Here is a 22,932-nt window from a genome sequence, read left to right as displayed (position 1 = left end):
GCAGTAACATCACTGTATTTGCATGTCATTTTAATTTGGGTACTCCAATTAAAAAAGAAAAAAAAAATCAAGGAGAGAGAGAGGTTGAAAAAAATGACCTCTGCAGTGCTTGATTATAGCTGATGAATTAAACCCTGTCAAGAGCAAAAAAAAAAAAAAAAGAGAATTGTACAAATCTGTGTGTAGATACTCCAACTGCTTTGGGCTAAAATAGGAAATGGATCTGTTTGTAAGGAAAGAGCTGGACCCAGCTGGCAGCCTGCATGGATGGGAAAGTAATGGAAACTTGAGCTTATAAATTAGAGGAAAAAAGAAATGAAAGTGCAGTTAGTTAACTACACCTCAGACAGCACCAGAAGCTCCTCAGAAAGGGGAAGTTCTGCTTTGGGTAGCTGAGGAGTTAATAATGGCCTGAGCTGTTTTTTGCCTTTGGAGCAGGTGAGGAGGGCTGGCAGCCCTGGGGTTTCAAGTGCTCTTGTTTTCACAACCTTGTATGAAAGGGGGGAAGTAGCATCAGCATTTCTTTGGTCTGATTTTGGTGTGGCTGGTGGTGAAAACTAAAGGGAAAATAATAACAAATCACGGGGTGAGGCGGTGCTGGGTGGTTCTCTGTGCTGCCCTGTGTCCTGGGGCACCTGTGCTGACCTGAGCAGGAGGTTTTACCAGGATTCATGGAGGCAGAGACACCCGGGGCAGGGCTCTGTGCTGGATCCACCACGATGCGTTCCAGTGTGACCAAGGACAGCGAGGCTCCTTCTCCTGCTCCCAGCTGGGGCTGGGACACGTCCCAGGGAGCAAGAGCCTGCCTGGAGCAGCTGCTGTGCCTCGCTGGATGCTGGAGTCACCCTGCACTTACCAGGTGAGCTGCCAGAGCTGTGCTGTGGCTCCCGAGGGTCTGGGCAGCCGTTCACCCCTCTGGAGCTGGGCCAGGATTCCTGTTTGGCACTGCGCTTTGTCCTGGGCTGGAGCTGGACTTGGTGCTGCTCTCTCAGTGCTGTGGCACACTCCTTCTCCATGGAACTGTTCCCAGGACCCTGCTCCAGTTCCTGACCCTTCTGCTGCCCCACAGCTCTGCAGGTGGCTAATTGCCTTATTTTTCATTAATATTCAACCCCTTCTCTTAGTATTTCTGTACTTTGGCTGTCCTGAGCTGTCCCTCTCCATCCTCCTGCCCCAGCCCTGCTCTGCCTGATTCCCTGCTCACTTCACAAACGCCCCACATATAAACATAACCTTTATTGCACACAGCGCTGGGTTTTTTTTCATAGAAAAAGGTATTAACACATAAGCATTTGCAAATTGAAGCAACTCCTGCTGTTTTCAGAACAGTAAAATAGCATGCAATGTCTCGGAGACGTTCCTTTTTTAAAACCACCGACAAGATCAGGGAGAGAAAAAAAAAAAAAAGTCGCTGAGTCTTTCCTTGTGCCCCTTTCAAAATGATGTGAAATATATATATATGTTTACATATATATTATATTTTTAAATCTGTAACATCAAATTCTTTGTGCCCTGGTTTCTTTTTCTGTTCGGAGAAGAAGAAAATAGCTTCATTTATACAAAAGAGTCCGTTATGTACAAGTTTGTTAATTAAATATAAACGGCGCGGGGAAACGAGCAGCATCCGGCGTCGGCCCTACACCAGCGTGTAGGACTTGGAGTAGGCTCCGGCGCCCTGTTTTTGAGACCTGCCTACCCCCGACGTGCTCATCTCCAGCAGCGAGTCCCTGGAGCCCCCCACTTTGGAGTGCGTGGGCACCCGCGCCTCGGCGGCGGCACTGGCGGGCACGGGGGGCTCGGCGGGCACGGGGGGAGCCGGGGCCGTGCCAGCGGCGGGCGCGGGGCCGGCCGGGCCGGGCATGGGGAGAGTCCTCTGAGGTAAGGTGGTTGCGGCGGAGGCCGGGGGAGGCAGCCCCAGGGGCTTGGCGCCGGGCTCCAGCGTCATGTGCCGGGCCTGCGCGTGGTACGCCCGCGCCAGGTTGCGGATGGAGGCTTCCCGCGGCGGCACCACCGGGCACGGCTCGTGCGCGTCGGGCTTGCGGAAGAAGGCCTCCGACTTGACGTACAGCGGGAGGTTGCAGTAGTCACCTGCCGAGGGAAGAGCGGGCAGGTAAGGCTCTGGAGACACCCTATTGCCTCCCACCCTCTGGACGTGTTGGCATTGGGCTATGGAGAAGCTGTTCTGTGGAGAATGAGCTGGGCTACGGAGAACACATTGGGCTACGGAGAACATGTTGGGTTATGGAGAATGAGTTGGGCTATGGAGAAAGAGTTGAGCTATGGAGAAGCTGTTCTAGGGAGAACCTGTGCTACAGAGTATGTGTTGGGCTACAGAGAACACGTTGGGCTATGGAGAACCTGTTCTACGGAGAATGCGTTGGGCTACAAAGAATGTGTTCTATTGAAAACATGTTCTGCTGCAGAGAACCGGTTGGGCTATCGAGAACCTGTGCTATTGAAAATATGGAGAAGCTGTTCTATTGAAAATATGTTGTGCTACAGAGAACATGTTGGGCTATGGAGAACCTGTGCTACAGAGAAGGTGTTGTTCTATCGAGAATGTGTTATTCTATGGAGAACGTGCTGTGCTACACAGAACAGGTCCTGCTGTAGAGGGAGAACGTGTTGTGCCGCAGAGAACGCGCAGTGCTATAAAGAATGTGTCACGTAATCATCCCAAAATTGTCCCACTCCATGCACTGCAATGCCTGGGATGTGTCAAGCTCTAGTGCTCAATGCTGTACACAGTGTCCTGTAATGTATCATGATGTAATAGTGCTAATTATAATGCTGAATGTACAGTGATAGATGTTATCATGTGAGTGATGCTGAAAGTACAGTGTGACAGTATTATAATAATAACAACAACGTGATGCTGAAGTTCTGACACAGGACAGGCACAGATCCCATTCTGTAAAGGACAGAAATGCTCCTTACGCTCCGTGTCCCACCTGCACCAGCACCCAGCAGAGGGATGTGGTGTGTCCTACACCCAGCTTTACTCTGCCAAGGTGAGTGGCTGTGCTGCCACAAACCACAGCTGCTGCTGTGCTGTGTTATGGCATCATCTATAGTTAGTGCCCTAATTTAGGGGTTTTATGTCTATGTATGGATAACTTGTGTTGTTATATTGGCTGTTATCGGTGTTAGAGGGTTTTATTTCTGTTCTATTACTGCTCCCTTTGTATTCTACAGCATCACCTCCGGCTGTAGGGCCTTAATTTAAGGATTTATATGTCCATAGATGTAAAGGTCTGTTATTAGTTTGCCTTTTATATTTGCAATATATAACACCTCTAGGCATAGAGCATTACTCCTTTAATTGTATATATTGTGCAGTGTGTGCTGTAAGGGCACGTTCCTCTCTTCACAGGATGTGGAGAGAATGTATTGCAGGATCTGTGGTGTTAATATAGGATACAGCACATATAGATATGGGATTATATGTATTAGTACCTTAATTTTAGGAGTTATGGTTATATATATATACAAATTTTGGTCTATATATACAAATTTTATATTTAAAAGATAAACATTATTTATATAAAAATAAATATTATATATAATAAAATAAATATTATAAATGAAATATAAAGTTATATTATATATTATTTATATGAAAGCATACATAAATCTCTATATAAATACATATAAATTTCTATAATAAAATAGAAAAGCTTTACTATATAGATATGTACATTAATCTATATATAAATATATAAAAATTACATATAAGTATACATAAACCTATATATAAAAGTATAATTTTTTAAAATTTTATATAAATGTATGTATTTGGAAATAAATATATAAAAATATATAGTTAAATATATATAAATTATATATTTTTATATAAATTAAGCCCTGCATTATTATATTGTCTCTTGCAGGTGTTATATTGGTTTTACTATAGCACTATTGCCTTAAAACTTGTATGCTTTATTATAGGTTCTGTAAATTCCTTTTTTTTAAGGTTACAACAGTGTTACACCTAATATACTCTGTGCTACAAAACTATGCCATAAAAATATGTGGTCTAATTTGAGGAGAAAGATGATCCCATTATATTGTGTATTATATAATCAGTAAATAAATTAACTATCAATTCCTACCTATGTATTTTTTATATATCTTCCAGGTGTTGTTCTGTTTTGAGGTAATAAAACTCATGGGGGTGGGAGATTGTCAGGGTTCTAGCACTAAGGGTAGGGGAGAAATACTGAGGAATACAAAGGAATGCTGATGAACACTTAAACAAGGGGAAAAATACTGATACACACTGAAAAATACTTAAAACAAGGCAGGGAAATACTGAGAACACCAAAAAATGGGGAATGTACTGAGGGTCTGGGGCAGTGCTGAAAAATGAGAGGGGAATAACAAGGAATACTGAGGGATATTAGTAAATTGTAATGAATATTAAGGAAGGGGAAGGAAGAGTAAAGAATAGCCAGGGATACTGAAAAACGGGATGGAACACCAAAGAATGGAAAAGAACACTAAAAAAACAAAAAAATAATGAAAAATATCAATGAACGAGGACAGAACATTAGGGATGCCAACAAACAGGAAGGAATTCTCAAGAATGGGAAGGAATAGTAAAGAATAGCCAGGTATACTAAAAATGAGAAGGAATAATTAAAAAAAAAATATGGGGAAATATCGAGGGATGTGGAAAAAACAGTAAGGAATGCTATGAAATAGGAAGGAATACTGAAAAATGGGAAGGAACAGAAATACAGGGGAAAATGTACTAAGGCATGGGAAGGAATACTAAAGAATGGAGAGAAATATCAAGGAATTGGGCAAAAAAATACCAGAGAATGGGTGGAATACCAAGGAATGGATGGAATGCCAACAAAAGGGTGAAATACCAAGGAATGGGGACCAATATCAAGCAGCAGAGAAAGACCATTACAGCACAGGGAGAAACACCAAGAATGCAGAGGAGTACAGGACTGGGAAGGCTCCCCAAGGATTTTGGGAAGCTCTGGGGCGCTGAGGAAGGGCAGGAACCCCCAGAGATCCCACAGGAACCTACTCTTGCTGGCGCGGTGCGGGATGGGCACGGCCACGCCCTTGCCCCGCTCGCTGTCCTGGGGCTTGGGCGGGGAGGCGGTGAAGCGGCAGATGCCGGGCTCGGACGGCGTGCTCATGGAGGTCATGCTGTCGGCGTTGTCCGTGGTGCCCGTGGTCATCTGGTCCGAGGAGCTGTCGGAGATGAAGCACTCGGTGATCTCGAACTTGGCGTGCTGCAGCTGCTCCTCCAGCTTGGCGTGCTCGTAGGCGCGCGCCAGCTCCTCGTAGGTGGACGAGGCGCTCTCCGTGGACACCATGCTGTTCCGCCCCTTGTCTGTGGGGAGAGGATGTGTCACCCACCTGTGGCCTCTCCCTGGCACGGGAATGGCTTTGTCCAGGTCATGGGAATGCCCAGGCTGTCCCTGCTGGGGTACACCTGGCCACCTTCAAGGGCAGGTTGGACGGGATATAGAGCAACCCGGTCTAGTGGAAGGGTGGACCAAGATGAGCAATAATGTCCCTTCCAAGCCTTCCAAGCTTTCCAACTTTGGTTTTTAATGGTTCTATCCATTCCCATAGCTGGGCATCACGCTGTAGAACCAAGTCATGGCTCCACAACCCCACTGATAAGTTCTGCAGTCACCCTGAGCTCACAGTTTGGGCTCTCTGTGCGCCCCAAAGCAGCAGATTGCTGCCAGGGAGGCAGTGGCCCTGCATACCTGTGTCCTGCGAGAGGCTGGCGCTGTAGCTGTCACTCTCAGTGACTGTGATGCCATGCTGGGAGCCCACTGTCCTCCAGTCCGAGGTGAGGGTCCGTGCAGGGGTGGACGCCTGGCACTTGGTGAGTGTCCACTGGCTGGAGTAGCGGTTACGGGTGCTGTGCGCAGACTTCACACTCTTCCTCGACACGGGGTCTGTGGCACAAGGGTGACAGAGTCACGGTGAGTCCCTTACACCCAGCATGCTGTCCCCTCTCCCTGGAGCACAGCTTATCCCTTCTACCACCCCAGCAGCTGCCTTTGGGCACAGCCACTGCTGGGGGACATTACCCCACACCTGCCCCATGTGTACAGCCCCAGCACAGCCAGCCCGGCCCCACACACTCACTGGTGCCGGGGCGGATGTCGGACATGTCGATGAGGGGCCCCGTGTTCTGGATCAGGGCTGGGTGATGCAGAGAGACGCCCGTGCAGAAGCTCTGGGGGTTCACTGCCTGGCTGAACTCCGTGTCAGTCACCGGGATCGTGGCTTTGTCATCCCCTGTGTGAGGCAAATGGAGCTCAGATCTCCCTGGCCAGGCACTGTAGGCACCTGCTGGCCCGCAGTCCATCCACGGGAGCCCAGCACTCTGGGGAACAGGGGATGGCAGCTCTGCCTGTGCTTACCCAGCTGCTTGATGCCCTCCTTGTCCTCGATGAGGAGCTGCACGCGCGGGATGTCGATGTGCAGGCGGGGGCCCTGCGGGGGCCCCTTCACCGGCGTGTCAAAGCTGCGGTTATTCTTGCTGTGAGGTGAGAGGGGACGCAGGCCTGCCCATTACCGGACAGAGCCCCGGCGGCTCCGGCCTGCCACGGGCTGGGGATTGCCACCAGCCAGCCCACCCGGGGCTCAGCCCTGCCCTGGCAAGCTCCAGTGTGGGTGTGAGACCCTCGGGCAGGCAGGAGCAGCCAGCAGCACTGGGCTGCTGTGCCACAGAGTCACTGCCACAACCCTCACAGCTGTGAGCGTGAGAAGGTCTGAAACTGAGTGAGGGCTGTACCCGGGCTTAAAAGCAGCCACGACCAGCCCCAGCACCACCTATTCCCTGCCTGCCCACCCAGTCCCAGCCACAGGCAGGTATGAGACTCACCTGATCAGCATTTCTGCCAAACTCTTCGCATCTGTGCAGGAGACACAAAAATCAAGAAGTTTTATTGTAAGGGAGCAGTTTAGGGCACAATGAGGAACACAATCTGGGGTCCCGTGTGCTGTGCCTCTGAACCCCATCTCACCTCGAAGCCTCTTCAGCCGCTTCTCCTTCCTCTTCTTGCGGATGATGAAGAGCAGGGCCACTCCCAGCGTGGCCAGGATCACGGGGCAGGCGATGGTGAAGAGCTTCTTCACGTCATCCCCTTCCCCTTGGGCAGACTTGATCGGGGGGATGGTGCCTAGGGCACAGCAGGGGCGGGTGGGCACTCAGCATGCCAGGTGCCCTCTCTCTGGTGTCATCAATCCCCCAGCCCGTGTCCCCACTCACTGCCGTCGTAGTCCAGCGTGGCGAACTGCGCGGTCTCGTTGCCGCAGCCGGCGCTGTTGCAGGCCTTCATGCGCAGCTCGTACCAGGTGGCCTCGCGCAGCTCGGTGAGGAACACCTCGCTGGAGCTGTTGGTGCGAAGGCTCTGCCACACCCAGTTGCCCTTGGGCCGGTACTCCAGCACGATGGCAGTGATGGGGCAGCCCCCGCTGCTCCAGCCCTGCAGGTTCAGCCTGGCGTGCGTGGAGTTGATGTGCGTGAAGAGGTGCTGGTCCTTGCTGAAGGAGGGCTCTGTGGGAAGCCACAAAATCAGAGGGGTTTTGGGAAAGCTGCAAAAGGCAGGCCTCAGAGACAGCAGAACTGTGATTAGAGCTGAGCAGCAGCCATGAGATTGGTCAGCAGAAAAACTGTTCAAAAAGTAGAAAAGCGAGGGCAAATAGAACAATGGTCTGTGTATTAAGGCTTGTCTAGAATAACTCCCTAAGATACAGAAAAGTTTATCTAGTGAGATATTAGGGAGTTCTAAGCTTAATAATGGAGCTGTGTGCATGGTGTTTTAAGGCTCATAAGCAGGTATTGTATTTGAAATAAGCAAGCATTGTTTAACCAAAGGGGTTAACTTATAGGGGTTGGATAGAACTACTGTCAATGTGCTTTTGCTTTGTGTGATTGGTCAAAAAACTCATAAAGTGAGTTGTAACATTGAGTTCTTGGTCTGCTGCCTGAGATGTGAGCTGCTGGCATCTTCCCATTGCCATAACCATGTAATGAGACTGATGCTGAAAAATAAAACAGCTCAAGGCCTGTTCCACAGCAGCCCGTCCTGTTTGTGATTTGTAAATAGCCTCGAGCTGGCGATAGGCTCTGCGGGACAGGAGCTGTCAGGAGGGTGGGGAGGGGACCCAGGGACACCAGGGCAGGGACACCGGGGGCCAGGCTCACCTCTGCCGTGGGTCTTGGCCTCGATGATCTCGCTGATGCGGCCGGCGCCCACGCTGTTCTTGGCCGCCAGCTTCACCTTGTACCACGTGCCACACTTGAGGCTCTCCAGCTTGAAGGAGCGCTCCGAGGAGCTGATGAACACGTCCTTCCACTCCTCGCTGTTGTCCACCGAGTACTGGAGCACGAAGCCTGTGGGAGCAAGGAGGGGATCACCTGTGGGCACGTGGGTGAGGGGAAGGGGTTATGGCTGGCACAAAGCTCGTGCCCACATCCAGCACAGCTTTGCAGTGCCAGGGCACCCATCACACTCCAATTCCTGCACTACTCTGCGCTCATGAGCCGTGGTGGAACCTGTCTGCTGTGCCCATCACACAGAGCCAGGCAGGAGTGTGGGCACACCCAGAATCTCCCGAGAGCTCTGCCAGCGCCCCTGGTCACACCTCGCCTGCCCCCAGCACGCCCAGGATGGCCCCACTGCTCATTTCCACACGCTGTGATCGACTGGTGCCAGGCTATAAAGGGAAAGCCGGAATTGAGCATCTCCCTCGGGAGGCTGCAGGGAAGTTGCCTCTGTCATTGCAGACCGCCTCCTCTCCCGTGATGAGGAGTGTTAGGAAGCACACCGTGTCCTGGATGAGCAAACCTGCTCCACTGCCATCAACAAGGCACCTGGAGGTGGCTGGTCTGGGATTCCTGGGAGAGCAGGGGACACAGGGACAGCCCCAAGGGCATTGGGGCATCTTGGGACAGCACATCCCTGCTGCCCAGCTGTGCTGACCAAACTTTCCTGCTGCACTGATAGATTTGGCTATTTCTGCAGGATATTCGGCCAATTCTTAATTAAAAATAGCAGGGAAGAGCAGGCTTCCTGCCTTGCTGTGTGCATAATGAGCTGCACAAGGCAGGGCTGGCAGGATGACCCTGGCGCCAACACCACCCAGTTACCACCGTGGCAATGCCAGAGGGTTCAGGTGAAGGAGCTCTGTGAACACCCAGCTCCAGCTCGGGCAGAGCAGTGGGGACACTGCTCACACCTTCCCACCACCAAGGATTCCCTGTGGATGGTGACACCAGGAGCTTCCCAAAGCCATGGGCATGTGATTGCCAGCAGTGTCAACACCAGCCCTGGCACCCCCACACCACCCACCCTGGTGCCTGCCACTGCTTATTTATTTATTTTGTACATGCGGTGTGTTTTTAATATTTCTAATCCAATTATAACCAAATTTATCAACAGAGTCCGCTGGAGTGAAAGGCTGCTGGCTGGGGAGATTTGCTTGTAATTACTTTCATGCTTTTAATTAATTGTAAGCGAGGTCTCCTTCCTCGCTCCCCGCTCCCCCCTCCGCACGCAGCTGTTTCAACCTATAATTCATGAGATGAATCAGAGCAGAAAGGAGACTTGGGAAAGCTGGGATGCTCCTGGAGCCCTCCCAGAGCCCCCAGCCTGTCAGGGATGTGGGACAGCTCCTGCTCTGGTGGGTTCAGAGTGGCACCAATGCCAGGAGACACGGAGCAGCTCTGGGGCTGGCCCTGGCCACCACCACCTTAGCACCCAGTGATGTGGATTCTTCAGCTGCATCAGTCCCTGCAGCTAGTCCAAAACACCTGACAAACCCCTCATCAGGGCTGGCAGCCCCTGCTCAGAGCTCAGAGGGATCAGCCTTGCTGTGGAGCGTTTCTGAGGCATTTTGGAGAGGTGCAGATACAAAAACATGGCACAGTGTGCCTGCAAACATGTTCCACGAGAATGGAACCAGTCGTGGCTCTGGGATGAGCTGCTGGCAGCAGCCCCATCACCCACAGCAGCCCTACCTCGGATGGAGCTGCCCCCATTGTCCCCAGGGATCCAGGCCAGCGTGATGGACGATGCCGAGGTCTTGGAGACGGTCAGGCGGGGCTGGTCTGGGGGCACTAGGGAGGAGGGAAAGCCATGAGCACCTCCCACCTGCAGAGTGCCCCACACTGTGCCCCCAGAAATGCCAAGGAGACCTTGCACTCATGCCTGGGCCAGCAGGAGCCCCTGGCACAGGACAGAGCCCGGGCACAGGGCAGTGGGCATGGAGCGTGTCCGTGCGGGGCAGCACGGACGCGGAGCCCTCACCTTGCACCAGCAGGTTGATGATGATGGTGTCGAAGCCCCAGGTGTTGGTGGCAGTGCAGGTGTAGTATCCAGAGTCCTCGGCCTTCACCGAGCGCAGCACCAGCGTCCCGTTGGCCTGGATCAGGCGGTGCCCGTCCACCGTCACCGGGATGGCAGAGTCCTCGCTGCCAGGGGGACAGGGGGCACATCAGAGTGTGTGGCACGGCCAGGGCTGGCACCAGCCCCCAGCACGGCTGGCAGCTCCCTCCATACCTGTCCTTGGTCCACTTGATGGCGGGGACGGGCTCCCCGACGGAGTTGCAGGGCAGCCTCACATCCTTCATCCACGGCGTGGTGACGGTGCCTCCGAAGGAGATGATCTTGGCAGGGGCTTGGGGGCAAGCAGGAGGTCAGCCTGGGGGGCTGGCCCCCGAGGTGTACAGACCCCCTGAGGTGTACAGACCCCCCTAGGTTTACAGATCCTCCGAGGTGTAAAGAGACCCGGGACCCCATCGCTGCCCCTCCTCTGCCCTGGGGTCACCCAGCCATCCCCATGCAGACCCTAGGGCAGGGCACAGCAGCAGGGGTGCCCCCCAGGCTGGCAGCCCCCCAGGCTGTACCTTTGCCCGCAGGCTCGATGGTGACCTTCTCGCTGATGTTGCCGCGGCCGGCGGAGGTGACGGCGGCCACCCAGAGCAGGTACTGCTGGCCCCGGTTCAGGTGGGCGATGCGGTAGAAGAGCTGGTCCGGGCTGGTCTCGTACTCGCTGGGAGCCTGTGCAGGGGGGACACGGGAGCAGGGGAAGCTTCTGTGAGACCCTCAGCCCATGGCCTCGGCACAGACCCCGCAGCCCCTCGCGGGTTTATCAGGTTTATCCCAGACCCCGCAGCCCCTCGCGGGTTTGTCACAGACCCCGCAGCCCCTCGCGGGTTTATCCTGAGCAGCAGCAGCTCGGCTCCGCTCACACCCCTCAATGCCGGGGAGAGCCGGCTGGTGTCGTGATTCCTCCAGGGAGCCGGGCTGCAGCCCAGGAGCAGATGGCTGAGCATCCCTGCTCCCGGGAAAGGATTCTGCCCTGGCACCACCGAGCTGCAGCAGTGCCAGCCTGGAGCCAACCCCAACTGGGATGGCCCAAACCCATGAGAGGCAAAGGGGTCCCCAAAACCCATGTGGGGTCACTGCATCGCCTGCTCCAGCCCTGTGGTGGCCCTGCAGACGGGGCTGGCTGTGTGCAAGCACCGGGGACAGTCCCCATCATAGCAGGGACAAAGTCACCCTGCCCCAAGAATGCCACGAGGGCAAGGACTGCCACCCAGCTGTGCCACCATGCCAGCAGCAGGCAGGAATGGGCTCCACGACCCCTTGGCACAGGATGGGTCCATCAAAACGTGACCTGGCAGGTACCTGTGTGCTCACTGTCGGCACACGTGTGCCCTTGCAGGGACATGGATGTGATGTACCCCAAAGCAGACACACCTATATGAATATTGTATAGTATACATAATTTTTTTTTACCCAAATGACAGTTTTGACAAGATGCCAAGAAAACAATATCGGATCCCAGCGGTTTTACCAGTTGCTTTGATGAAAAGATTATGTTGCCCTGGAAACCAGAGGCTCAGATAGTGAAATGAGTTTGAGAAGGAGCTTTTGATAAGCACTAGTCTGCAGACCTCCCATCAACCTCTCCCTCACCAAGGAGGGATGGGGCCAGGTTGGATTTCTATTTCATTTTTGGTCAGCTGCTGGCATGTTTCCCCCTCTGGAGCTGGCACTGAGCGGGGCAGATGCCAGAGAATGGGAACAGAGAGACAATGGGACCAATCCCTGCTGCACAGTGCCCACGGATGCCCTTGGACAATTCCGCAGTGCACCCCAAGAGGTCTTTGCTGCGGCTGCTGCCTGGCATCGGCTCTCCCTGCCGCTCCTGCTTGGCCAGCCCAGCATTCCCTGGCACACTGTGGCCATTCCCAGCCCCGCTCCCATCCCGTACCGGCTGCCCCGAGCCAGGGCTGGAGCAGAAGATGGTGTACTTCCGAATGATGCCGTTGGGCTTGGCCGGCGGCAGCCACGACACCACCACGCTGCTGGCAGAGGACGGCACAGCCTTGATCCCAGCCGGGGGACCTGGAACTGAGGAGGGAGAGCGTGGCAGAGCCAGTGCCGGGAGGTCTCCAAGGTCTCTGCCCAGCTGGGAGACGTGGCAGCAGCCTGCTGTGGGGCTGGCATCCCTGCCACAGCCAGGGAAGCGGCTGCGATGGTGGTGTCACACACAGGCAGGGACAGGTCTGCCTGCACGACGCCTCCCCACGGGTGGCTCTGCTCCCCGTGTGAGCCAGAGGCAGGAGGGTTAATTGCAGCCCAAGCTCTGCTTTAGAAATCATGATTGGCTTTTAATGGCCATCTCCTTAATCTGTCAGCCGTACCCTGCCCAGCTGCGCCTCCCTCCCAGCATCTGGCACTTCCTAGGACACGGGCCCAGGGATGCTCTGCTAGAGAGCTAATGGCATTAAAGTAGGGCAGGCGGGGTGTAAATATTTAAATATCAGCACTTAAGGAAAAGGAAGGAAAGGGAAAGGGAAATGCCCTGCCCATGGCTGTACACCAGGGGTTTCCCCTGTACCCCAGCAGCCTCTCCAGCCCCTGGGCCCGAGCGGGCGGCAGAGGCACTTACTGTCCTCCTTGGTCTGGATGTAGAGCACGCTGCTGCGGACACCATCACCTGCCTGGGTGTAGGCCAGCACCTGCACGCTGTAGTTGGTGAATTTCTCCATGCCCCGCAGCTCCACTCGCTCCCGCGTGGTCGTGATGTTCTGCATCTCGCCCCACTCTGCAGGAGAAGGGTCTGTCAGCCCCTGAGCCCCCCAGGTCCCCTGTGCCACCCCCTCCCCAGGTGTGCTCACCTCCGTCCATGTAGAGGGACCAGAAGATGACCCGGTAGCCCTTGAGCACCCCGTTGAGGGTGCTGCGCGGGGGCTCCGACCAGGAGATCACCGCCACGTCCGACGTGATGGAGATGGCCCGCACGTTCTCGGGGGGCTGGCTGGGAACTGGGGACGGATGAGGAGGACAATCAGCAGGAGGATGGAGATGCCAGGCTGAAGGAGCTGGGTCCCACACAGCCACCCTGCCTGCACCCACACAGAACCTGCTGGGCTGCTGGAAGCCCTCAGCCAGTCCTGCCCAGCAGGGCTCTGCCTCCAACATCCAGTTTTTCCTTCTAGGCCAGTGAGGTGCGTGTGAACCCTGTGCTGGTGGTGACAGGGAGGATGCTTCCAGCGAGGGGAGAGTGGGAGAGCTGGCTGGATGCGAGGTAATTAGATCCCATTGCCCCGCAAGAGGTAACTCTAATTTTTATGAGCATTTAAATGATAATACATCACCGTAACGATCCTCTTTGAAAATGATTATTGTTTCATATTACTTAGGTGCAAAAATATAAGCACCATGTAATTAGGGACGGAGTATAATAAACTAATACAGATAGTCCGTTTGAACAAAATGAAGGTAATATAATTATGGAAAAGACACTATTGCTAAAACAGGGGCCCTTGAATACCCCGGGAGGAGTGCTAATGCAGCCAGGAAACGATCGCGGTTTGACAGGCTAACGAGAGCCTTAATTAAGTATGAAAAACTGCTGAGCAAACGCACTGCAAAACTTTTTCCTCATTGTTTTTAAAACGACCGAGGCCATCAGTGACTGTGTCCCAGATGGAAACCTGCCTGGCACTTCAGCAGCGCCAAAATCCACCTTGCACCCTTTAGCTGCGCCACAAACTTAGCGCCACGGTGTCCTGACAGTGCTGTGCTCCTGATCCCTTCCAGGGAGCTGTGAGGGCACACAGCCACCAGCCCAGACCTGCGTGATGGGATGGGCATCACTGAGGGTGCCCTGGGTGGGACATGGACCTGGTTTGGTCCCTGGGCCATCCTTACCATCCTCCAGCGTGGTGGCGTTGATCTCGCTGGACGAGGGCCCCGTGCCCGCGCGGTTGAACGCCTGCACCACCACCCCGTACTGCGCAAACTTCTTGAGGTTGTCCAGCGTGTAGACCTCGCTGTCGCCCGTGGCCTTCATCTCCACGATGCTGTACTGCCCGTTGCTGCCCGGGCTGTTCTCCCGGTAGCCGATCTGGTAGCCACGGATCACCCCGTTCTGCAGCTCCTTCTTCGGGGCCTGGGGGACGGTGAGGGCAGGATGGAGTGGTGTCACAGGGCTGGGAGGCTCACGGGGCTCCGTGCCCCAACCACCCCTCCCCAGGGGCTTTTCTCAAAGCTTTCAAGTTGTTTTTCCTCCCCATTTTTCACTGAGTGGCAAAATAGTGATAAAAAAGGTCCAGAGGGTCCTCAGAGCCACCAGAGAGGAAAGTGCTGCCTGGACAGCACCAGTCCCCAGCTGGAGCAGCAGAAATCCCAATTCTGGCAGCCTGAGAGGCCAGATTGAGATCAATCTTAACAATATTTCTCTGAAGCATTAACAAATCAATAGGGTTGATTGCGAATTTATGTTACAATGCCAGGGCGATCCATCTTGCTGAAATACTCCTAAAACGAAGTGACTTATCTTTCAAGTGAATCTTACTTTTCATTAATCTGTTTTTCAGTGCTTAAGGGGAGGTGGGGGGAGAAGTTGGAACCCTAAATTTATTGACTTAGCAGTTCATTCCCAAGTCCTAACTTTATAATCAATTTTATTTTTCATTAGGCAGCTTTGGAAAATAAATCTGATTCTAAGTTTTATTGATCTCTGCTCAAACACTTTGCAACCCGGCACCTGAGTTTTTACATATTTATCCTCTCTGCCCCATGGTCCCCCACGGACACCCTATGAGATAATGAGCTTGTTGTAAAACATGATTGATAAGAGCCCTGAGCAATAAAGTGAGCTGCTTGCCCAGCCTGCAAGTTTTCTTTTTTCTTGGAGAATTCTTCCTGATTCCTGTGACACTGGTGACATGCTGGGTCTCAGGACAAGCTGGGGCAGCATTTGGCCAAGCCCCCATAGCCAAAAAAAAGCCCAGACAGCATCCCAACCTCACTCACCTTCCAGGTGACCTGGATGCTCTGGGAGGTGATGGGCTGCAAGGTGACATCCATTGGAGGACCATCAGGAGCTGAGAGGGATGAACACAAACCAGCACATTGAGAAGGTTCAGGAGCTCCTCACCAGGAAATCCCCTGGCTGTACCTAAGCCAGCTTCCCCTCTTCCCCCTGCCCACCATCCCCAGCAGCCACGCCAGGAGCCCAGGGAGGCACCTGCTTCCTCGGTGCTGATGGTGAGCTCCTTGCTGGGCTCGCTGCGCCCGATCTTGTTGAAGGAGTACATGCGGATGCTGTACACCGAGGCGGGGTGCAGGTCCACGATGTTCGCCTGGTTGATGGTCGGGGAGATGTTGCGTGTAGACTGCTTAAAGTCCCAGGAATCTGGAAGAGTGAGGCAGAAGGGTCAGAGCCTGAATGCCATGCAGGGCCTGCAGTGCTGAGGGGGCCATGATCAAGCAGGTGAGGTCTCCAGGCACCTCCAGCTCTGGTACCCCTGGAGAGGTGCTGCTTCTCTCTCTCGCTGTTGTGCGCTGGGGTTCAACTTTTTGCAAATATTGTCTCTTTTAATATTCCCTTTCAAATGCTCCCATCCAACAGAAATTACCATATTTCATTAATGCCGCTCTCTCCTTTCTTCATCAAAGGAACCGGGATGCAGAATATTCCCTTGGAGGCACCACCGGGGCAGTCCCACACCTGCCTGTGCAGGCCAGCCCCCAGCCCCACTGTGCCACGGGGAGGGGACATCACTGTCACCTACCTGACTTGTTCTTGTACTCGATATCAAAGCCAGTGATGATGCTGTTGCCGTCGAACCGCTGCGTCCACCGCAAATTCATACTGCGGGCTTTCACCTCGCGGATCTCCAGCTCCGGCGGGTCAGGGGGCTCTTGGGGACACGCAGGCAGGTTAGGGACACAGGCAGAGGGGGCCCCCAGGAGCAGGGGGACCCTCTCAGCAAGGCTTTGCACCACAGGGCTCAGGCAGGGGGGATGGAGTACCTTGGACAGTGAGCTGGATCAGGCCTCTGTCCTCGCCGTAGGAGTTGATGGCGTGGCAGGAGAAGAAGACGGAGTCCCCACGGTCGGCTGGTTTCAGCTGCCAGCATTCCAGGGAGAGGAGCCAATTCAGACCGAGCCGCCCCAGCACCATGCCCTGCCATCCCTGCCTGCTCCCACCACAGTGCCACTCCCTGGAGCTGCACTCCTAACTCCCCTCTGGGCTCAGCTTTGCTACTCAGGGAGCTCAGTGCAGTGCCCAGCTCTGTGGCACTCCTGGGGACCACCACACCCTCCCTGCTCCTCCCCTTCTCCTCTCCCACACCCAGCGAGACCCCTGGGAGCCCAGGCAGGTGCAGGACGCCCGGCCCTCACCTTGAGGGTGGAGATGACCTCGTCGCCGTTGTCCTTGGTGGTGATGGCGTAGCGCATGTTGCGGTCGGGGTCGATGACGGTGTCCCCCTTCTCCCAGCGGATGATGATGGGCCGCTCGCCCCGCGCCGTGCAGTTCAGCTCCTTGGTCTGGCCCTTGATGGCAATGGTGGTGTTGGGGTGGGAGGTGATCATGGCCGGGACTGTGGGGAGGCAAAGCGTCACCCGCGTGCCCTGGGGACGGGCAGGTGCCACCTGTGGCTGCCGGGCCCCGCAGAGCCCACCGAGCCGCCGAGGATGGTGGCGCTCACCGAGCGGCCGCGCAGCCCCGAGCGGAACCGTCGCGCTGCATTATACAGCTCAGGATCATAAAATAATGAAGCAGATAAATTTTATAATGCATAGCATTACACCGGGGTAGACAATAAAACGTGAAAGACAAATAACCAAGTGCACACTATAATGAAGAGAAAGCCTCCAGTCTGAGACGTGCGGGTATGAATTATTGACTAAGGTTTTACACTCCCGAGGATGAGAGGAAGAATGTTTTCCATCACGGATTTGCATAATTCACTCGTATAAACCTGGGCAGAATACAGAGTGTGATTTCCCATCAGCAAGGCCGCCTTTGCATTGCAGATGCCAGAGATGAGGTTTTTTTCCATAGCCACCCCAATATACAAATGGGGCTGGTGGGGACACCCTGTGCTGTGGTCACCACCTGGCAGGGGTGCAGAACCCAGAGGTGCTTGAGCAGTGGGCGCAGCCCAGATGGGGATGGCTGATCTGGGCTGTGAGGGTGCTGTACTGATCCCTGGCCTGGCTCTTCCCTGCTCCAAGAGCTCTTTGTGCCACCCCAGTGCCAGGCAGTGGGCTGGCTGTGCAGGCAGCACACAGGAGGAACGGGCTGGGGGACCGAGGGCAGGCTGGGTAAGCAGAAAAAAATGTAATGCATAAACAAACAGCAGTGCTGAGTCCTGCAGTAATGTATGATAATGACAATCCGCAAAGGCAACACACACTGTTCTAATGGGACACAAGAGGCTCTAATGAGCTACGACTCCTCGGCTTTCTGTGGCAATGTAATTCAATTAACAGCAAAGGAAACCTTTCCTCCTGAGCTGCTGGAGTTTGTGGGGTGCAGGACAGTGCAGTGCCCAGCTTGGTGCCCGTGTGACAATCCTGTCCCAAGGGGAGCACGGCACTCTGAGCTGGCAGGGGATGGCAAAGAGCAGGGATGTTGTGGCAGAATAGCCTGGGCCACCAAGGGGCACAAGAAGCAGCCCAAGACTTCTCCAAACTGTGCCCTGTCCCATCCCCAGTGCTCTGACACCTCTGCCTGCCTCAGCCCCGGGTCAGGGACACAGCAGGGCAGAGGCAGGCCTGGGAAGGGTCAGGGTTAGGGTTAGAGTTAGGTTTAGGGTTAGGGTGAGGGTTAGGACTGTCCCAGCCCAGCCTCCCATGTCCCATGGGGTGAGGACAGAGCACAGGGACAACCAGGGGCTCTTGCACTTTCCCCAGGGCAGGGCTGACTGCCCAGCACAGCACAAGGGCACACACAGCTGCAGGAGGGGCTCAGCACCCTGTCCTGGCATGCCTTGCCAGGCTCCTGCCCACTGTCCCCTTCTCCTGCCATGGAAAGCCATCGAGGGGCCACCCTGCTATTTGTCACACAGGGACACAGCGATGTGGTCCCTGCACCCAGCCCTCCTCCAGCCCAGTGCTGCAGCAGAGGGTGGGAGGCTGTGGGGCCAAAGGGGCAGGAGAGCCCCTCAGGGCTGCAGCAGCCTTGGCTGCACCGGCCCCTTGCCAGCAGAGAGCAGAGGCCCCGGGAGAGGAGCTCTGTTTCAGGCTCTGCTTCGCTGAAATGCACTTATTGATGTTTGATTAAAAGCAGCTCCTTGGATGTAAACATATCAACTTCTCTCAATTGCCAGGGTCCCACGGGAGCTGCACGTAGTCCAGAGCAGGAAAAGATCACAACAAACCCCCAGAAAACCCCAAGCAGCTGTGAGGATAGCGCAGATTGGGCACTGGTGCCTAACACCTGCCCTGCAGCAGCTCTGCAGCTTGCAGAGGGACCACATTGCTTGGGACCGGCTGCAGGGACACCCGTGGGTGGCTGGGGGCTGCTCCTGACCAGTCTGTGATCCCTTCCTGGGTGCAGGGCATCAATAATGTGGCATCAGACACAGCTCACTCTGGGCAGACAGGCTTCCTTCGAGGAGAGCTCACCTCCAATGCCTCCTGTGCCCACCAGGGCACACCCTCCAATTCAGCCTCTCTTGGTGCCCATGGCCTTGTTAACAAGGCCACAACGAGAGCTGGTGCCCCTCTCTGGGCAGAGACAAGCCTGGGAACAAAGGGAGCCAACAGCCAGAGCACGCTGCCATCCCACACCCGGCTGGGGCACGAGCCGCTTGGCAGAGCGCTGGTGACAACTGAATGAGAACAGTGACAAGGGTGACAAGGGCTGTGCCTGCCTCCCTCGCCCCCCTCTTTCTTGTTTGGAGCTGGCTCTGTGATGTTAATTTGATTGCACCCGTCTCAGCTTCCTTTCTACACTGATTAGCTGAGTTTCACCTGAAGCATGAGATTAATTCAAATTGCATGGAAGCAATCAGTTATGCTCGCGCTGTGTGGCAGCGTACTTCCAAAGAGGGCTGTGCCACGACCATGGACAGAGGCCCCTCTATCTGCCCCCTGGCTGGACCCCTGGCACCGAGGTGCTGGCACGGAGCGGGCAGAGGAGCCCCCTCGCCAGTGCCCAGGGTGCTGCTGCCCTGGCACAGCAGGCAGGACCCCCAGGAGTGTGACTGTGCCCATCCCACACGCTGCTGACACCCGGGCAGGTGTGCAGCCATGTGCTAAATGGCATTTACCACACACTGCTGGGCTCCTCACCTGCGCCCAGCCCAGCCTGCTGTGCCCCCGGGCACACGCTCAGATACTCCAGCGCTCCTCACCTTCCACTCCTCACCTTCTGGGCGCTGGTGAGTTCCCTCCCGAAGCAGGGAAGGAAGGACAGGCTGTCACGCTGTGGGAGCACAGAGGCCCTGGCACCCAGGGACAGGAAAGCCTCAACCCCATGGGTGACATTCCCAAGCAAATCTGGTGGCTTTTCACAGCCACCACCCCCTGACAAAAGCATCACCCAGCTGCTGCTGGCTCTGCCCAGCCCAGCGAACTCAAGCACACTCAGGCACACACCCAGTGTGTCAGCTGGCTGTCCCAGCTCACCCTGGCCGTGGTGTCAGGGCAGGGGACGTGTGACACCAGCTGGCTGTGGCACTGCCCTCTCCCCTGCTGACCGCCAGCGCGCTTTGTTTGGGCTCTGATTAACTCTCATTTAACTCAGTCCGCAGTGGCCTGACTTTCAGGGAAAGCCAGTGCTGATCTCCCTTTAATTGGGCTGACATTTCGCTAAACAAACAAAAACCCCAAAATGAAACAAAACAAAGAGCCCATCTAACGCTTAATTGGCTGTGGTGCTTGGTGTACCTATTCATCCAAACCTTTTCAAAGGCAGCGAGGGCTCCGAGGGCTCCGGGAGATGCAAAAGCACTCGCATAATAAGGTTATGTGCTATTCAAGTCAGCAAGCAACCTGTCCTGGGATGCAATTACAGGAGCTAGCAGGGACACGGCACCAGCCCGGGCTCCCAGGCTTGGCATGCTCGCTCGGGATTAATCGCCTCGACTTTGTACCTGCACTCATTGAAGTGCCTTGTTTGAAGTGGCTGGGTTTGATTCATCAGTGGCAGGGATAAATTAAACAGCTGACAGCCAGGGGAGCGGGAACCTGGGAAGGCAGAGGCTGCGTGGGGAGGGGAGAAGCCCCTGAGAGAAACAGCTGCTGGTGTCAGGGAAGGAAGCAGCAGGCTGGGGAGGGAGGCCAGGGCTTGGTGGTGCCCAGAGAGGGCTGCACGTCCCCTCTGCCCACAGCACCCTGGATGGGCAAGCAGGGGATGGTGGCTCTTATGGCTTCACCAGCAGCCTCCATCCCCTCTGGCACAGCGTGCTCGCTGCCTCGTTCCCAGCATGGTCAAGGCAAAGTTTAGTCCTCCTGAGCCCAATCCTGACCCCAGGAGTGAGGGTGATTGCTCTAGACTCCCTGCTCTGGACTCCCTCCACCACCTCCTTTTGGAGGTTTGAATGCTCCCAGCAGCAACGAGCCCAATGACTAACAGGGAGCTGGCAATTACACATTCTGCTGATAGCAACGGGAGAGCAATCCAATAACACACACAGTTCAAACACGGTGTCTAACAACACTTCCCAGCCCATCCCTGTCAAAGCAGCCCAGCTATTTCCTTTCCTCCTGGATGATGTAGATTGATTGCCTGGTTTTATTAAAGACAAAGTGTGTTTAATAGCAAAAGGGAAGCGGGTCCCTGGAGGGGAGGGATCGATGCCCTCCCGTGCCCTGCATTGATCGTGGGGATGCGTGGGGCCGGGGCTGGAGCACGGTGGCTGTGGTTGGAGCCCTCAGAACAGAGAGGGAGGCAGTGCCAGACCAGGCTCTGCTGGTGGCCCCGTGTCCCACAGCCACCCTCACTGTGCCCATCTCTGTTCCCCAGGTCACTGCTGTGACCTGAGCAGGTCCCTGCGCCCTGAGGATGCCCCGTGGCACAGCCCTGGGTACCTACTCTTGACGGTGAGGAACATGGACTTGCTGATGTCGGTGCCCACGCCGTTGCTGGCCTGGCAGAGGTAGTAGCCGATGTCCTCCTCCAGCACGTGGCGGATGAGCAGGGAGCTGTTGGGCAGGATCTGGATGCGGCCCGTCAGGGGGATGGGGTGGTACTGCTGGGGGTTGCCGCTTCCTAGGAGGGGACGCAGAGGCACAGAGCTCAGCTGAGGCAGAGCAGCACTCACGGGGCTCGGAGCTGGGGTGGCCGTGCCCGAGGGACTCTCCCCAGCGTGCACTGACATCCCCACATGTTGCCATGACCCATCCCTACCTTTAGCGTGCTTCCACATGACTTTGGGAGGGGGGTACCCATCAACGGAGCAGTTCAGCACCCCAGCTTTCCCATAGATGCCATCTTGGTTGTTGGGCTGGACCACAAAGCGAGGAGGCACTGCGGAGTTTGGGAGGAAGGACGGTCACTGCAGGAAAATCCCCATCAGATCCCTACAGCTCCCCACTGCCTGTGAGCGTGGGGATGCCATCGATTCCCAGCTCAGCCTTGCTCCTCACCCTCCCAAACTCCCCCTGCTGCTGCTGTGCTGCCCTCCCTCTCCCAGCAGCACCAGGTGGGACGTGGGGATGTGGGGTGTGGGCTCACCCCGCACGATGAGCTGCCGCTCCCGGCTGACGGTGGCAGCGTCGTTGCTGGCGATGCAGGTGTAGTTCCCGTTGTGCTTGAGGGACACGCTGGAGATCTGCAGGGAGCTCATGAACTCCTTGCTCTCGATGGTGACCCCGGAGCCAGAGAGGATGACGTGCCCGTCCTTCCTCCAGGTGATGTGGATGGGCATGTCCCCCGAGGACACCACGCAGGGGATGTAGAGGAGCTGTCCGATGGAGGCTGGCGGGAACTCGAAGGGCTGGATCAGAGGAGGGACTGTCGAGGGGAGAGGAGGGGGATGCTGGAGAGCCCATCCCAGGAAAGCCTTCCTTGAGTGGGGATGGGCTGCAGAGGGGCTTGGGGAAGATGCTGTCCCGGGAGGAGAAGCAGCCCAGAAACCCAGACAGGCTTTGATTCCACCAGAACAAGGCCAGGGGACAGCAGGAGGTGCCATCCAGCAGAGAACAGCAGGGAGATTTCTCCCACCTGGCAGAGCCACCCTGCTGAGAGTGGGATGGAGAAATGCTGACCCTGCAGTGGGGAAAGCCCCGGCCACCCCCAGCACGTGGCCCCCGAAATTCCACCTCAGCATTTATCCACTCCCAGAAAAGCCTTCATTAGATGGATGCTTTTCTTAAAGGTGCTGGATTCAGAACCAGCCATTATCTTTCTGATAACTTAATTAGGCAACTGCAGCAGCATCTCTGGCAATGTGGGAGGGGGAAGAAAGAGGAGAGAGGGAGACAATTAGCTTAACAAGGCTCAGCACCTGGTAGATGAGATCCTCGTTCTGCAGTCTCCATAATTAAATTAGCAGCCTGCCAATTGTCCCTTCAGCAGCAGGGAGCAGGGAGCAGGGGCAGTTCCCTGGACCCCCACGCACTTCCCTGGGCTCCCACCTCCACCCTGAGCCCATCCTGTCACTCAGGCATCACTGCTGCCTGG

At 55.2% G+C, this 22,932-nt stretch overlaps 1 protein-coding gene across 1 annotated transcript in view; it reads right to left on the bottom strand.

Moving 5' to 3' along the window:
* Nucleotides 1-1,221: 1,221 nt before the first annotated feature.
* DSCAML1 (DS cell adhesion molecule like 1) overlaps nucleotides 1,222-22,932 on the bottom strand; it is a 103,140-nt gene continuing 81,429 nt past the window's right edge. Inside the window, exons 9-33 of the mRNA XM_058041284.1 lie at nucleotides 21,985-22,263; nucleotides 21,658-21,777; nucleotides 21,343-21,519; nucleotides 16,698-16,897; nucleotides 16,326-16,422; nucleotides 16,085-16,213; nucleotides 15,538-15,705; nucleotides 15,324-15,394; nucleotides 14,217-14,457; nucleotides 13,181-13,327; nucleotides 12,952-13,107; nucleotides 12,271-12,410; nucleotides 10,898-11,051; nucleotides 10,551-10,668; nucleotides 10,299-10,462; nucleotides 10,010-10,108; nucleotides 8,195-8,383; nucleotides 7,256-7,543; nucleotides 7,011-7,166; nucleotides 6,869-6,899; nucleotides 6,405-6,523; nucleotides 6,127-6,279; nucleotides 5,739-5,933; nucleotides 5,042-5,353; nucleotides 1,222-2,088 (exon numbers count right to left, since the gene is read on the bottom strand). Coding sequence (XP_057897267.1) covers nucleotides 1,637-2,088; nucleotides 5,042-5,353; nucleotides 5,739-5,933; nucleotides 6,127-6,279; nucleotides 6,405-6,523; nucleotides 6,869-6,899; nucleotides 7,011-7,166; nucleotides 7,256-7,543; nucleotides 8,195-8,383; nucleotides 10,010-10,108; nucleotides 10,299-10,462; nucleotides 10,551-10,668; nucleotides 10,898-11,051; nucleotides 12,271-12,410; nucleotides 12,952-13,107; nucleotides 13,181-13,327; nucleotides 14,217-14,457; nucleotides 15,324-15,394; nucleotides 15,538-15,705; nucleotides 16,085-16,213; nucleotides 16,326-16,422; nucleotides 16,698-16,897; nucleotides 21,343-21,519; nucleotides 21,658-21,777; nucleotides 21,985-22,263 — 4,355 coding nt within the window. The 3' untranslated portion in view covers nucleotides 1,222-1,636. The remainder of the gene's footprint in view (nucleotides 2,089-5,041; nucleotides 5,354-5,738; nucleotides 5,934-6,126; nucleotides 6,280-6,404; nucleotides 6,524-6,868; nucleotides 6,900-7,010; nucleotides 7,167-7,255; nucleotides 7,544-8,194; nucleotides 8,384-10,009; nucleotides 10,109-10,298; nucleotides 10,463-10,550; nucleotides 10,669-10,897; nucleotides 11,052-12,270; nucleotides 12,411-12,951; nucleotides 13,108-13,180; nucleotides 13,328-14,216; nucleotides 14,458-15,323; nucleotides 15,395-15,537; nucleotides 15,706-16,084; nucleotides 16,214-16,325; nucleotides 16,423-16,697; nucleotides 16,898-21,342; nucleotides 21,520-21,657; nucleotides 21,778-21,984; nucleotides 22,264-22,932) is intronic.

This window comes from Melospiza georgiana, chromosome 27 (genome assembly GCF_028018845.1).
Source record: "Melospiza georgiana isolate bMelGeo1 chromosome 27, bMelGeo1.pri, whole genome shotgun sequence".
Classification (NCBI taxonomy): domain Eukaryota; kingdom Metazoa; phylum Chordata; class Aves; order Passeriformes; family Passerellidae; genus Melospiza; species Melospiza georgiana.
This window is presented reverse-complemented; position numbering and strand designations above follow the sequence as displayed.